This window comes from Streptopelia decaocto (genome assembly GCF_964273445.1).
Source record: "Streptopelia decaocto genome assembly, chromosome: 11".
NCBI lineage: Eukaryota > Metazoa > Chordata > Aves > Columbiformes > Columbidae > Streptopelia > Streptopelia decaocto.
In genome coordinates this window covers 16,466,768-16,482,939 of record NC_138666.1, presented here as the reverse complement: position 1 = coordinate 16,482,939, position 16,172 = coordinate 16,466,768, and the positions used below count along the sequence as shown (strand labels likewise).

The 16,172-nt window shown below is 40.6% G+C and overlaps 1 protein-coding gene and 1 long non-coding RNA gene across 2 annotated transcripts in view; one reads left to right on the top strand and one right to left on the bottom strand.

The window, feature by feature from the left end:
• The first annotated feature begins 737 nt into the window (after positions 1–737).
• LOC309444925 lies at positions 738–8,118 on the top strand. The gene is made up of 2 exons (XR_014185186.1): positions 738–6,949; positions 7,007–8,118. It is a non-coding gene; the product is annotated as an uncharacterized lncRNA (long non-coding RNA).
• Positions 7,683–16,172, bottom strand: part of GPI (glucose-6-phosphate isomerase) — a 24,121-nt gene continuing 15,631 nt past the window's right edge. The window contains exons 10-18 of the mRNA XM_082063250.1: positions 15,804–15,864; positions 14,116–14,159; positions 13,738–13,890; positions 13,248–13,377; positions 13,029–13,105; positions 11,572–11,700; positions 11,118–11,193; positions 10,946–11,012; positions 7,683–9,392 (exon numbers count right to left, since the gene is read on the bottom strand). Coding sequence (XP_081919376.1) covers positions 9,269–9,392; positions 10,946–11,012; positions 11,118–11,193; positions 11,572–11,700; positions 13,029–13,105; positions 13,248–13,377; positions 13,738–13,890; positions 14,116–14,159; positions 15,804–15,864 — 861 coding nt within the window. The 3' untranslated portion in view covers positions 7,683–9,268. The remainder of the gene's footprint in view (positions 9,393–10,945; positions 11,013–11,117; positions 11,194–11,571; positions 11,701–13,028; positions 13,106–13,247; positions 13,378–13,737; positions 13,891–14,115; positions 14,160–15,803; positions 15,865–16,172) is intronic.

The following is a 16,172-nucleotide window of genomic DNA, read 5'->3' as shown; positions in this document are numbered from 1 at the left end:
TGACTGTATTTTATTACAGAAGAACAGCTCCATGCATTGTATAACATTTAGGCAAAAATCCAGTGTTTTAACTAGACAGATAAATCTCAAAAAGAATGACCTGCCACTTCTAAATGTGAAAGCTTAAGAGAAGTATATCAGGGCATATTTCCCAACTGAAGCCAAGTCTAACAAGGGAGTCAACAGGGACTAAGTGGTTACAGAGGCAGATGTCTCCAGATGTGCTGTTACAGTGGCCACAAAGAAGCAGTTTGAGTATTTGAGGAGGCTTCAGCCTTTCTTCTGCCTGAGTGTTGTATATTTCTGACTTAGAAGTCATTTTAATTAGAGCTTACCAACCATGAAAAGTAACAGACTGGCAGCCCAGGAGGCTCCATGGAATGTGACCAAATACAGAAAATGAGACAATGTTCAAAATCAAACCAGGTTATCTTCTTCCCATATGCCATTTTCAGCCATTTTCAGCTTAATAGTGCTGCGCCCCCAGGGTCATCTCTCCCGAAACTGAATCCTGACTGCATGGTGAAGTGATCCTGACTGCATCCAGAACAGGAGCCCTTCACACAATCTGCCATGCGGCTTTTAATCAGGAACCCTAGATAAGGCCTTTGCACTAGCAGCCAACAGCAGTGCAGTATGTGAAGTTTTGGCTTGGAGCCACGTGCACCAGGAGAGAGGAGCTCTGCTCAGCCACAGCACGGGCAGTGAAAGGAACGCTTTTTCCCACTGGTGCTGTTTCTAACATCCCTTTGAGTTTCACAAACTTTCCTCAGTTTCCTAAAAGCAAACTAACCTTCTCTTCCAATTTCTTTTACTTTGCCCCAATAAGTTTAGGTAACTGTATTTTACTTAATAGTTTCCCTTAGTTTTGTAGAGTCATCACTCATTTATATAACTGACTGCAAGACAAAAACATCAAAATACAATAAAAATCTATTTTTCTAATGAAATATGATTATTACCTCATTGTAGTAATACGCAAGGGGCTAAGTGCAGCTCTTTCTGTTAAGGCCATGTCAAAACCCGCTATTTTGATTTAACATGACTGAACAAATATTCATAACATATTAATAACATTTCTAACCAGAGTGCCGTTCTGCGTTAGGGCAGCAGAAACGGCCAGTGCTGAAGGAGGAACTGCTTTTGTACTCCTGTAGAGCAGAAAGGTAATATTACTAACCCGTTTGTTCGTGGAACAAACCAAGTATTGTTTCTTTGGGCCCAATCCTGCACCTTTGGCTGAAAACATCCTTTCAGAAAGAGGAGGTTTCCTGCTAACGGAGACAAAGTCACACAAACCTCTCAAGCATTCGTTTGTTTTCTTAATCTGTGAAGAAATGAGGTGAGATCAAGCTTCATGCAAGTACACAATCACCTATCATCTAGTAAAGAAATTGGCACGTTTTCCTGTGACTGTTCTCAAATTATCTTCTAGCTACATAGGGCAGAAAGGTGATTTATTATTAGAAGAAAGAGGTATTTTGTAAAGCACCTTCTGATATTTGTGTGCTAGGATGCCAAAGACCACCACACATCCACCACAACCTCCATGCCAAAGATCACCAGGAGCCCAGTGAGTCTGTTCCAGTTGATGTTGTCACTCTAATCTCTCAGGAAAATAAACTCTATCCAATTAGCAGCTCTATACCAAAAAAACTGCATCCAAACTGAGGGGGTTACATTAATTTTGTTGCACTGGTTTAATTACAGTGGTACAACCTGTGAGCACACAAGGCTTCAGTATATATAAAGAAAATACATTTCCTTTTGAGACAGTGGGGTAAGAATTTAATTCCCTTAAAGTCAGCAAAATGACACTGGTGGTGACTGAGGCCCAGTGCCTCTGATAACTAATATTGCTGTGGCTGAATCCCCTTGCAGATCAATTAATTACCTCCATACCCTGCTGGTGTGTTTCGAATTTTATTTTTATTTCAAAATCAAAGCTAAATAACTAGAAAAATCATGTGGCTGAGCCAAACTGTGACTTTATGGGTTTTAATTTTTGAGATTAAAGCAAAGTACAAAGACACACCCAGTCAGCAAAGTCTGGAGACAATAAGATGTAAAGCAATCCTCCTTCTGACCTCACATTAACACAGAAATCACCCTACAGCATGCAAGTGTCAGCCAACAACGGCACCTACTTATTTCCTGTCAGCTTGTCCCTTTGATCTAACCTGATCCTTCTTCACTTTATTAAAAACGTTCTAATCTTTTGTCTTTGATCTCCTTGTAGGATTCTTCAAAGAGCTTCAAATTAGCAAACATGCAAACAACAAAAAAATGTACTCGGTATCTGTATCTGCAAGAAACAATGATGTGGGGAGCTGTTTCCTTCCTCAACACACAAGTTTAATGAGGGGCAGCATTTTAAAGCCAAAAGATGCCAGAGTTATCTGTTGTTTATTGGCATTAGGGTGGATGACAGAGTCCAAGCTTTTTTTACTGGGGGGTGGTTTGCTCTGAAGGTGTAACAAGGCAGCCCAGCAGGGGTAGCAAAAAAGCCATGTGCATACTTCATTCAGCATGCCAGATGAAAGGATTATGTCACATTCAAGAGCAACAAAGAACTCTGTTTAAGTTTGTACCAGGCTGGAACTGCGGGGCAGCCGTTAAAGACCACCAAGGTTTTAAATAAAACCGGACACTTTTAAGTTCCCTCTAGCTTTCCTTGCGGTAAATCCACCCAATATGAAGGGAATGTATCTCCCAGGAGGAAGATCTCTGATGCTTTAAAGAGGAAAACAAGTTTAATGTATTTTTACATATGTAAAACTCATGTGTATATTCTAAATAGGTATCTTTATATGCTCTTTTTTTCTTATTAAAGGTACCAACAAATTTAAGGACAGCTTAGACTTATTCGACGGCAAAACATTTTTAGCAAGGAAGAACGCTGCTCTAGGACCTCTTCTACCATGTCAAACAGCTAGCATCATTCCTTTCCTAAAACTTGAATATAGGCCCAAAGGTACACATGTTCAAAATTAAATTGGTGCTTTTTATTGTTGAATACTACCCACCTCTGAAAAGAGTTGTGAAATGAGTTTAGAAAGACGGTAGAGGCTACACTGTAAGTTCCTTGCGTGTGCATCTGCCTCTCAGCACAGACTCATTTTTAACTCTCATTCCATGGACAAGTAGATCTGTCGCCAGGCTGAAATAACCAAAAATAACTACGCCAAATAATCCAGGTCACCCAAATCCCCTCATGATAGCAGTTAGTAATCCAAGGCGCAAACCAATGTCTACTGAAGTCAATGAGATTTTTCACTGGTCCAGGAAGTCCTAGTTATACACTGAGACACAACAAGTCTTCTCAGTAAAAATCTCAATCCCCTGAAAATATAACTAAGCAGGATTTGACCCAAGCTTGTACACATGTACCTTGGCCAGCAGTCCTGATACCATGCTCCATACTTCTAAGATTAGAATGGATGAAGTCCCCATGCCTATTCTTTTTTCACTTCTTTGTTATCCTAAAATCTACTATGATTACAGGCAGCAGGCAGATAGCCTGAGAATTAAGCATCACTTAAGCATCAGATCATTAAAACTCTTCCAAATCAGAACAGTGTAATTTATGTTAAAAGGCTATTAAAGATCAACACTGATATATTTATGGAGAGATCCAGTGAGGTCCAAATGATGCCCTGTACCATCTCTTGCAATATTGGTTTTGTTAAGCGGCTCAGGAAACACGGCTGCAACAACACAGACCATCCAGCCACAGAGCTATGCCAACAGCCCTTTTGTTGGCTATGTTAATGTCTATAATGGATTTGGGAGAATAAAGCAAACATTGAAAACATCCATTAGGTAATGTATCAAGAGCAAAAAAGCAAAACTGCACAGAGATTTGTCCATAGAGCTAAAAATATTGTACCGCTTTAGACGCATTTCTTGAAAAGCCTGGAGAGACAGTCCTAAAATGAGCAGCTGTGCTCAAGCAAAGCACTTTAGTTAGTCTGGGAGTCCCTGAATCAAATTTAATAATAAATTAGACCAACTGTAAATTGAAATCTTTGTGAAAAGTCATATTCAAGGTTTGAACTCATCAAACTCATTAACTGCTTAAACACTGGTTACCCACTTTATTGACTTATAAAGACAAAAGTGGTGGTTTTAATTAGTCCAAAACCACATGGGAATATTCAACAAAAAACTATTGGAATTGTTACTCATGAATTTTTTTTTTCTTTTTTTGTTTTTATAGTTCACTAGCACTTAAAATCTATCCAACAACAAACAATATGCTATGCTTTTATCCTGTGTGAGAGGGATCTTTCTACCAGATATTGTCCCTCACGGCTATTGTTAATGATGAAAGGCAGAGCTCAGCCTTTCGAGGAATTGCTGCATACTTGGGAGCGCTCCAGATGCACGGTCCCAGGCCAACTTCTTAGAAGGCTTCTTGCCATCTAGCTCTCAGCTCAGCTGAATCCACCGTGCAGCCTGATTTCTCACAGCCTGGGACAGCTCCATTCAGCAGGGACCGTGTGGAGAGTCACACTGAGTCAAAATATTTCCTTAGAGGAAATATTACATAAATCTCAAAAACTACAGTTTAGAAAAATACTGAGAAATGTGTTGACTTGTGAAACCACCAAGTAAATTCCAGCTACCACGACTGACAACCTGACTATAAATACTTTTTGAGACTATGCTTCTTGAAATTCCAAGCAGGTTTGAGAACTTTTGTTTTGTTCTGTTGTATTACAATCTCAGAATTTTCTATTTTTCTTCTGTCAGAAAACTCAAAATGAGAGAGAACACAAAGGAAAAATTCAGGGCACAGTAAAGTTATCTGGACATTACCAGCCCTCTGCAAACGTTTAGTTCTGGAACTATTTTTTATCTGATCTATTGACATGCCACAAAACTAACAACGACCTGAAGAGCCTCTCTCAAAGAGGGTAGAGCAATACATGTACTAGCATTCAATTTTGACTGGGACAGCAGATAAAAAGCACACTCTGCTGAATTTTCATTAATAATCCAAGTTGCTAAACACAACCCTGGAATCCCAACTTCTATTGGTGACACTCAGTAGTCCCTAAAATACTGTTAACATAGGCTGAAAGCCAGTTTACTTTTATCTACGTAATAGCTGACAAGATGCACACCCTGTCAATATTCTACTGAAACTTCACAAGACCAGATTGATGCAAAATTTTAATGCTCTAGACTTCACTATTCTATTGCACACCGTACTTACCTACCAAACTCTCCAAAATCCATTTCCTTTTAACAAAAAATAACAGCAGAAATCAGCAAAACAGAATATTTTTAAGAACATCTAAATATAACCACTTTGCCTGGAAGAATGTAAAGATAAAAATGAATGAATGAGGTAAAACTGTTTTCTTTTTACTTGACTGATCTGCACAGACTCATGGCCTGGCTGCTTCAGCACTGACACGGTAGATCTGGAAGTGCTTTTTGCTTCTCCAGAACAGCAACAGGTCCAACTGAAGCTCTTGGTGTGGCTCAGGAAATTTTATTCAGCTTATCCGCCTTGAAGCAGTCTAAGCTCACACCATTACCATCATTGAGTCAGCAGGAATTCCGCATGTAGCGCTGAATAGATCAGAAATCAGAATAACCCCAGTGGATCAGATCACTGAACTGGGCCAAAGGGGATCACTTCTTATTCTTGTCTAATTCTCTTTAAACAAAAGAACTGGAAGATGTCTTCACTGCATAGTAGTTGAGACAGTCTTTTTAGATCAATTACAGTGCAAACATTCCTCCTTTAATCTCCTACCCACACAGTCTATACAAAGTGCATGTCCAGTGGGAATACAATATGAATTTAACACAATTTTCTTTAAAAATATAAGCATTTCCCCTTGAATACAGTAATTACTTACTCAAGAACTCTTAAAATGTATTCACGGATTTTGTCTTTGAGAAGTTATTATATAGTCAAATTGGCATTACACACGTAAAGACGGTATTTTATATAAATATGTCACTGACTTAACTACTTACACTGACTGAAGCATCCCCACACTGTATTTCCTCAGAGGCCTTCAAGAGGAATGTAGGTCTCGTGGGTAATGCACTGGGCTGAGGATCAGATACCTTGTTCCAGCTCATGGCTCTGACAAGTTTCAGCTTACTTTAGGCACGTTACTACTGCCTTCCACACTTGTCATAATACGACAACACAGTTCCATCAGGGAGCTCAGCCATGCCCATTACACTGTCCCAATTAGAACTGACTAGGGTGCACCTTCTCGTTACTAGAGCGCTATTTATGAAGAAATCTATTTTGTTCTTGCAGGAATCAGACGGCTTGACATTGATTCACTGAAGGTGACTCACTGATGCTCAAGTACCATAAACGGAGTCATAAACGTGTGTTTTATTGAACAGGACACGTGCTGGGGCGGCAGGTGAGCCCAGAGCAGCGGGTCAGCGCGGGGCCAGCCGGGCAGCGCCCACCTCAGCACGCTCGCACAGCCGCTCCTGGGCAAGGATGAGTCCTCGCCAGACACACAAGTATTTTCTTGGCTCTCAGCCTTCAACTCCCACCATTGACGTGACTTCCTGAACCATTGGTGGGTTTTATGCCATCTCATCTTCAAAATGCAGCCACAGTCTGTTCCCTTGCACAGTGTCTGTGATCTCTCTGATCATGCCCCCTCCAGTTGCCACAGAGGAAAAAAAAAAATCTCCTTTTAAAGCTTCTTTACTGCTTTTATCCTGTATTTGACTACAGCCATAAGCCATTATGCCACAGAGCAGTCATTTTCACATGTTAACTCTAAGGTAACAATTTTGGCATCCAGGTTGATGAGCCAGCAAGTTGCTGGTAAGCAGTGCTTCACTTATCCCACTAACCTCACCATCAATTAGCACATAACGTCTGCACCCAAGGAGCAGCCCCGAGAGCTCTCACAACACGCAAGGGCCCGCTGGAGAGGGAGGGCCTGGCAAAGTCAGGCCCCGCGGAGGAGGCCGAGCCCCGAGGAGCAAGCCGAGCCCCGCGGAGCAGGCCGAGCCCCGCGGAGCAGGCCGAGCCCCGCGGAGCAGGCCGAGCCCCGCGGTCTGTGGGGCGGTTTCCTCACAGGAGCCCGGGGCAGCCGGTCGGGGCGAGCCCCGCGCGCCCGCCGCCAGGGGGCGCCCCGCTCGCACGCAGAGCCCAGGCTGCTCTTGGCGGGCAGGGTGATCCATTTGAAGTCTTTTCTGGGGGTGCTGAGGGAAATGTTTCCAACAACTGAAGTTAGGCAGCCCTCCAGAGCCTTTCTCTGTGTAGAAATCGTGAAATGCTTCTAAAATAAAACTTTTTATTTTCACCCCCCCTCCCCCCCACTGCAGGAGTATCACTGTACAGAAACAGTGCCTTGATCTTTCTGTGCTGCTTTGTGTTTCAAGTTAAAGGGTGGTAATACTGGCAGGACAACCAATAACAGGACAAGGGGCAATGGGTAGAAACTGGAACACAGGAGGTTTCATTTAAATTGAAGAAGAAACTTCTTCACAATGAGGGTGCCAGAGCCTGGCCCAGGCTGCCCAGGGAGGTTGTGGAGTCTCCTTCTCTGCAGACATTCCAACCCGCCTGGACACCTTCCTGTGTAACCTCATCTGGGTGTTCCTGCTCCATGGGGGGATTGTACTGGATGAGCTTTCCAGGGCCCTTCCAATCCCTAACACGGTCTTGTTCACAGAGACACACAATCTGACACGTGTTATATTTCACATCAGTAAACACTCTGCAAGAAAAAAAGAAAGGTTTGGAAACAATACCAAGGTTAGGGAATAAACAAAGAACACCTCTTGCTTCCTTTCTTCTCCATGAAACATTGCTGGGGTCTAATTTGCAAGAGGAACAGACAAAAGGCACTCAGACAAAACAACAGGTTTTGCCCTTCACGATAGGTATCTACACAGAAAGATCTTGCCTCACCTACCTCTACAGATTGAGGAGGAAGGTGGGCTTCAGCACATGCTTTTACACAGCTGGATGAAAGGTTTTAAAGCCTCATAAGAAGAGAACCCACTAGAAGGGGGCATGATGCTTTCTTATGTAGAGAGATTGCTTGATCTAGCTGATCAAAACCAAAGCGTGTAGGTACTATATATACATATTTAGTCTGAGTTCAACAAGTCAAACCCATGCAGCCAGATTGCCAAGCATTATGGAGCTGTTAGTGTGCCACATCAGCAAGATAAAGCTTTTGATCCTGCCAATGAATACTGCAGCAAACCTGTGCATTAAGTTATAAGCTCAGACTTTGCAGCCAGAGGAGCATTTGCCATGAAGAGTTCAGGTACGAGAACCACAGTTAACATCTTGTTTTTCCTTTCAATGCTTGTGTCTTACCTTTATTAAAGGTGTTACAGAACAATAGCCACAGCATGCCAGTCTGCTAGCAAAGAGGGATTAACAGTGGTAGAGAATAAAAGAGGATATAAGCAACTTGTTTACAAATAGTTCAGCTGTTCTCTATTCATATTTTTTGTTGGAACAGTGATGCTGCTTTGAGAAGAGTGAGAGAAACTATCTCTGGAGAATATCAAACCCACATTTCTTCTGCAAGTGATCCCAAGCTTTTGCTTCACAAACTCTTAAACTGTTTGGAAAATTAAGATATTGTTGTCACCCCAGGAACTTTCTTCCTTCTGGACAGCTGTCCACATAGGGTTTTCACAGCTTATGGAGAATAATCAGGAGATCTTTTACTGAACACTAGTAAACTTCCTTTTTCACAGTAGCATTGGAAAAAGAAAATCTAGCTTGCTCAAATGCATCAAATTATGCAATCTGAACAATCTACAAGCATAGATTTGATTCTTCGAACACGTTCTAGTTTCCAGTTTACAGCAGAACCAGTCCAAAAAAGACAGCAGCTCATTTACTTGGCTTCAGAGGACCTTACACACTCATTGAGGCAAATGTTACTAGGTCTGCACTTTCAAGATACAAAGTGAAAAAGTTTTACTCGTCCATCATACCTTTTATTTTCTAATATCAGTATGTGATCATCTTTAAGGAAGTTGAGGGATAAGAATTGAGGAACATACCAGCTGCACTTTACAGATTAACAGCCACAAAAAATAGAAAGCCACTATACAATCTCTGGGTTTCACAAAACTAGTTTTCATTTGTAACACTTGACGTGACAAGATTAACTGCAACAAGTGAAGAAGCTACATCTGTAAAGTGCTATTTGTGTTAGAAGTGGCTAAAAAGCACAACTACAACAGATTTGGGTACTGGGTGGTTAGATTGTCGATAGCCTCCAAATCTTTGATTTCAGGCTCTGTGCTTTTTGATGAAATTGATGAGCCCATTTGTTGAGCTGTCATGAGATGTCACTGGAGCATCTGACTCCAGTTCAGGCTCAATTTTCTTGGCAAGTTGTTTTCCAAGTTCAACTCTGCATTTATAAAAGCAGGAGAAGAAAGAAGAAAAACAAAATTAGTGCTAATAACTTACAGTATTTATCAAAATCCATTGACATTAAAAATAGCTGCCAGTAAAAAGTCACTTGACAGTGAACACTATGATGAATGTTCTTCCCTTTACAAGGGAAGTTGGTATTATTCAACTCAGTGCCATTCAGGAACAACTGGAGTTCTCACAGCTGCTTAGCTGAACAGACAGCTCTCAAATTACAGGATGTCTAAAGAGAGAAACTTTTAAAATAAAAGTTGAGTCTTTTCCCCCTTCAGTACTCAATTGTTACATAGCTTGCCCCAATGCAGAGTGCATTCAGCTCACTACTGTTCACTGTTGAACATGACATCACTCAGAACACTGATTTGTAGCACCAAGACTATAAACAGCAGAGGTGTGGGCCAGGAAGCCTTCCCCAACACCACAGCATGCTACCCAGGCGTTACAGCCACAGGCAGGATAAGAACCCAGGATATTCCAACAGCTGCAAGAAACCAGGCTGGTTTGACAACATTCCGACATTCCACAGTTAGTTTTGGATGCCATTCTAGATTTTGATATGTTGCAGTAAAAGCTGTACTTGCTCCTACCCCACTCGTGATTTCAGAGTTTACGGCAGACATCAGTTTTTATTAGACAGTCTTTCATTATCAGTTTCTACTATAATATTTTAAAGAACTTGCTGTGGTAGCATAGCTCTAAGAAAACATATACAAATACTTATCTTCAGCCTTTAAGAAGAGAGCTTAGTTTAAACTGCTCTTCTAGGCCTGTAAAGCAAACTTGCTCTTCAAAATAAACCCTCACGACACAGGCAGGTTTCACCTGAAAAATCTTACTCACTTCCCAGTCCTTTTCTCTTGTCTAAGTCTTTATATAGTATGTTGTACAGTTAATATTACTATAGATGTAAAAGAATCTCATTAGCTTCTGATTAAGTCTCCCATTTTTAAAGGTAACAAAATTACTAACTCCTCATAAAGCTGCTGTTCTCCACATGGAGTTCTATCATTAACCTTGGCCACAGGTGCAACCATGCATTAGACACAGGGCTCCTATATAAAGACATCTGCCAAGAATGTTCTTGCATCTCCAGTACAGGAAAACTAAGAGGTGCTCAATCTTCTGCTTAACAGATCCCATGCAAGCTGCCTACTAAATGTTGCTAGAGGTAAAATTATCATTTCCCTTCTATAAGGGAAATTATTTTCCCTTTCTAAATCTCAGTGCAAGTGTTCAGTCTGATCAACTATTTTGTTCATTATTACCGCCTCTTTTTTGCATTCATAGTAATTTTAATCAAACTAAACAACGGTCCATAGCTAAAGTTGTAGCTACGAAGTCATTATGCACAGCTGAACAAGGATCCATGATGATTTATCCCCAGAAAATCTGTTTTCATTTAAAACTATCCTATGATAATTTGCTTTACTTATAAACACTTATTTTTCTCATTGTATTTTTTCAACGTCACAACAGATTAAGGAATACTACTGTCAATAACTATACAAGAAACAGATAAAGGAGACTTACCCCCATTGGTCATAACTGTTAATATCCCAGACAATTCCTTGAACAAATATCTTGTGCTCATACATGGCTATAAGCAGGAAAAGAAATTCATCGTTAAGTTTATCAGAAAGTCTTAACACACACACACACACACACACACACACACACACAGATGAGAGATCTGTTTACTCACCGATGAGAGCTCCCAGCGTGAATGGATTGAGTTTTGTAAACACGATGGAATTGGTTGGTCGATTTCCCTCAAAGACCTTGCAAAACAAGAGTTGTTATCTAGTATGTTGCAAAACTCACATCAGAAACTTGCAGTTTATATTTTCCTTATAGCCCACATTATTTGTATTAGCAACAAACACAAAATCCTGGAAGCTTTAAAGGCTAACAACTTAAATAATAAAATTGTATTGTTTTCATGTGTTATTACAAACACAATGGCTAAATGTTATCTCCAACCCCCACTAGTGGCTACTGTAGGCTACAGAAAGAAGTAAAATACAAGTCAGCCACACAACGTTCGCGGCTGCCAAGCCAGTAGAACCCGACTGCCACCGGAGGGCACTGCCCCACCAGCCAACTCCACCGAGCAGCCCAACACACAGTCCTCACCACCAGTGCCAAAGCCCTGTTACCTTGTGGGGAAGGAGCTTCTCCAGAGCATCTCCACTCAGTCCTGATGCTTGAAGTTCCTTACGAGCTTCATCAGCAGTCTTGCCTTTCATCAAGGCCTCAGTCTGAGCAAGGAAGTTGGCCAAAAGGATCTAGCAGGTAGAAATAAAAACATCAACTCAAGCTGTTTCATTAGCTGGAATAGAAATACCTAGTGCTTGAATCTAGACCAAGACCTGCTCTAGAGTTACAACTCTAACACTATGGCAGTAAAATGTGCAATGGTTTTAAACTGTTTAATGCTCACTATTGCTTTTTACCTCAGAGTGCCAGGAGGCTTGATTATTATTTTAATAGTGCATGTATCCAAGGACAATCAGGACTGTTTTGCAGAGTCCTTCCCCTGCTGAAGCGGGCAGCAAGCCTCCCAGGCGGAACAAAGGACTTTACACACCCCTTTCACCCAGTATAGTCTATACTTTCATCCCATACTACACCATGTGCCTGGAAAGCCAGGTGCAAAGATTAGTCAAAGGTAACCAACTATAATGTAATTACTCTGTATAAAGGAAAATCCCCACAGCATACCATATACTGATCCCTAGCAAGACAGCAGAAGTTTTTTGTTTCCTACTCCCTGCCTAATGTCACCTTGCAAGTTCATGCATAGATTTGTCCTGCCAGTTACACTGAAAATAAACTCTTACTATACCTACAGTCCAACTAAACCTTTTGTCACTTTCTTTCACAAAGTCATCTTCTAAAACTTTCACCTGTACTTAGTGTTACTCAACAAAAAATCACTATTAAACTGTTTAAATAGCACTTGTAATCTGAAATCATGACAACGTTGAAATGCAGTGAGGAATCATGCTTTTTCTAAATTATGCAGTAAAGAGTAGACATGGACTAGTTTGCACCTATGGAACTTAAAAATTCTTATACACAGTTCACTGAATATCCTTAGTTGGATTATACATTAACCTAAAAATATTTGACTTATTTAAAAATATGTATGTGTATAGAAGGCTATCAACCTCGACATACTAGTATACTCACTAAATTTTGTCCCAGATTTTAGGACTTGCAACAGCATCTGAGGAAGTTTTCATCAGCTCTGAGAATTTGCTTCTTCCTACTGTGCAAGAATTACATTCCTTACAATTCCTACAAAGAAACTTCTCTCCAAATACTTAATTGCTCTACTCTTTCTAGCTTCAGTAGGCCAACAGGCCACATAACCGATCTGCCTCAATAACTGGGGCTGCAATTTCTTCAAGAACAAAAATACCACTGTATTACATACATACAATATGTAATTATAATTTCGATATTTTCAAACCTATTGTGAATGTTCATAGAGCCTATGGGTATAGTTTCAAAGGGACATTTAGAAATCTTGCACATCGCAGTTCTGAATAAGCTTCAATACCTTAGCAGCCACAAGAAAATACGGGTGCCCTGACAAATAACTTATTACCTTGTGATGCAAGCCATTTCTGACTGGATGCTGGGTCTGGACTGGGATCAGGAAGTCACAGGGAATCATGCGAGTTCCTATTAAAAAAGCCATGTTAATAACCCTGCAACAGGAAAGCCTTTAGATCCCAACCTCTAAATTAGTCTCAATTCTGCAGACTCTCTTTGAAACCTTTCATTATTTAATTCCAAAACAAGGTATAGAACAGTTTCAGCCTACCTTGATGAATGAGCTGGTAAAAAGCGTGCTGCCCATTGGTGCCAGGCTCCCCCCACACAATCGGGCCGGTATTGTAATCCACACGAGAGCCTTTCCTGGTAATGTATTTGCCATTAGATTCCATATCACCCTAAAAGAAGGGAGGGCAGTATCATCTTTCTTGCAGAACCACACAATATCGACAGAAGTTTCCATAAATACCTCAACTACAAGTGCTGCGAGTGTTACCCTTTTATATGAATTTCATAAGTGCCAGGGATATAGCTGTTCAATTTACAGACATCAAGATAATGGAGGTCTGAGGAAAAAACTCCCTAAATTAACTGAGCAAATAAACTGATATCAGTCTTGGCACCAGCTTCTTTAGGCCCTTGATTACATGAGCTGAAGTGATTGCAATTTTAACCTAGAAACATACATTCAGGTTCTAGAACCAAGACAGAAGCATATCTACATATTTGCTTTTTGAAATCTTTACTCCGAGCCTTACCTGCTGGAAGTAGGCAGCAAAGCGGTGCATGTATTGGTCATAGGGAAGAAGGGCATGGGTTTCACATCCATAGCAGTTTATATACCAGACCCCTAGCATGGCCAACAGCACAGGCACGTTCTTCTCCAGGGGGGCTGTGCGGAAGTGATTATCCTATGTGACACAAAGGAAAATAATTACACTTTTGATAAGACAATTGTCAACCCTCCCAACTCTTAAATTGTTTTTGTTGTCTTGATCCAGGGAGAGCATCCCAAGCACAGTAATTTTAGAAACACTGAGAAGACATGGGGAGCTGAACTTTAGAAACCAACCTGCCTTCAGTTATCTTCCTAACAATGCTGTTAAGGAACAAAGGTGAAACAGACGTCCACTCACCATCCAGTGGGCTCCTGCAAGCAGGCTCTCAAAGTTGTCAAAACCTAACAATGGAAAGAGTCAGTTTCTATTTACTATTAAAACTCAAACCTTATTTTTCTTGTAGAAAAAAAAATGCAAAATGGTTGAGATTCCTTGTAGAACTAATTTAGTTCAAAGTTGCACTTTGACTTCTCTTGAAATTCGCATCCCATAAACCAGATACATTTAGTTAGGATTAAAGCCTGGACTTCAGAGCAAGTCCAACTCCATGCAACATACTTTAAAAACCTTTGCCTAAAACCCCCATTCAAGCAGAATGAGCAACTGGAAGGAAAACAGAGGCTTTAAAACCAGGCTCTCTATTAAACGCTACGTAGTTTTCAGCAAGTCTGAACACTTAGCCACTTCACAGCCACAGCGGGAAAAACATCCTCAAAAAAACAGGACATGGATAGCACAGCAGGCATTTATGTGCTGGTCTGAGGAAAACACAACTGTAATAAGGTCTTCTCAAACAAAAAAGGTCCATCCCCCCCTTCCCTGTTCTCTTAACAATTCACTTGATTTTTCTTTGCTCTATAGGGTGTTAATTAGGGTGTTAATTAATTTTCACTAATGAGTAGTTTAACCAATACCATCCTTTCCTGCAAAGCCAGAAATCCTGATTCTTTTATGGAAAAATGGAGGTGAAACGTTTGGCAATCAATGCAGCAGCTCTACCTATGGTCAGAAGCCAGCTTTGGAAGATGAAGGATATGAGAGCAAGAAATGCAGATAGACTGGCATGTCAGCAGTCAACACCAAATCTATCTGACAGCAGAGATGAACAGTTCATTGCAGACAAAACAGTAAGTCCCTGACTGGTTTATTTTGCTGTTCACATAGGTCTTTCTACACATGACAGCTCCTATTCATATCATTCCAAAAACATAAACCCCAATATTTTTCTTCTAACTTCAGTCCGAAGGAATTCTAGCTGTATTTAGGAAAACAAATTACGGTTTCAGACTTTAGATATCTAAAGGAAGTGATGAGGGAACAAATGCAAGTAGTTAGAGCCCCTGGACATTCACTGTGTACTTTCCACCTGCTTTTGAGAGCTGCATCAGAAATGCCAATGCTACCCTGCAACAATACAAGTAGGTGGGGATCAATTTAGCGAGTCTATGTTTGCTCCACAATCAACTGCAGATAGAATCGGCATTCCTAGGTCCTATAGACTAGAAGAACAAATACTGGGGACAAAATGAATGGGAGAGATAGTTAACAGTGCTAAACAGAGCTGGTATGCAGAACTGGAGACAGAGGATTTTGATGTTTAGTGTGTATGTACTTACAGAAATTAAATACCCTGCTTTTAAATAGTTTAGGAATGTCAGTTGCAAGGTCTAATTTTCAACACTGACATGGCTTTACATGAATCAGGCACTTCTGGCTATGCAAGTGACTAAAGAAATTTAATTTGACTATATTTACCTAATATGGGTAACTTCCAAAACTGCTTTTACAGTACTAAAATACCAACATTTCCATCACATTACAGATTGGTTTTTAGCACAAACATCCAAGCACTCAGAACAGGTTGTGGTAAAATAATATTTGCCCCTAAGATGATCCACTATCCACTATTGTTAATCCATTTCACAGTTATATTCCTGAAGCAAACAGATTAATTGTTGGCATTGTTACCTCATAGGAATACCTACCAATATGCAGGGCAATGGAGAGACCAATGGCAGACCACAGAGAGTAGCGACCACCAACCCACTGAAAACAAGAGGCTGGTTTAGAGATAAGTGCAGGGCTTTTAAATCCAAACTATTAGGAAATAGCAGGATACATTTAGACTGCTTTCAGCAAAAACAATATTCCTTCTGGTGATAATTCACTACACATTATACGGCATGGTCAATGGGACATGCACTTTACAGTAGCTCCCTAATGAATCCTTAAGTACGCAGTTTTTGAGACTTTGAAGTTATCCTGCTTGTTCAATTTATATAACAACTGTTGAAGCAGATCCTCTGATAATTCCAGTTCACTTTCAAATACTAAATTCAGTGCTTGTATGAACT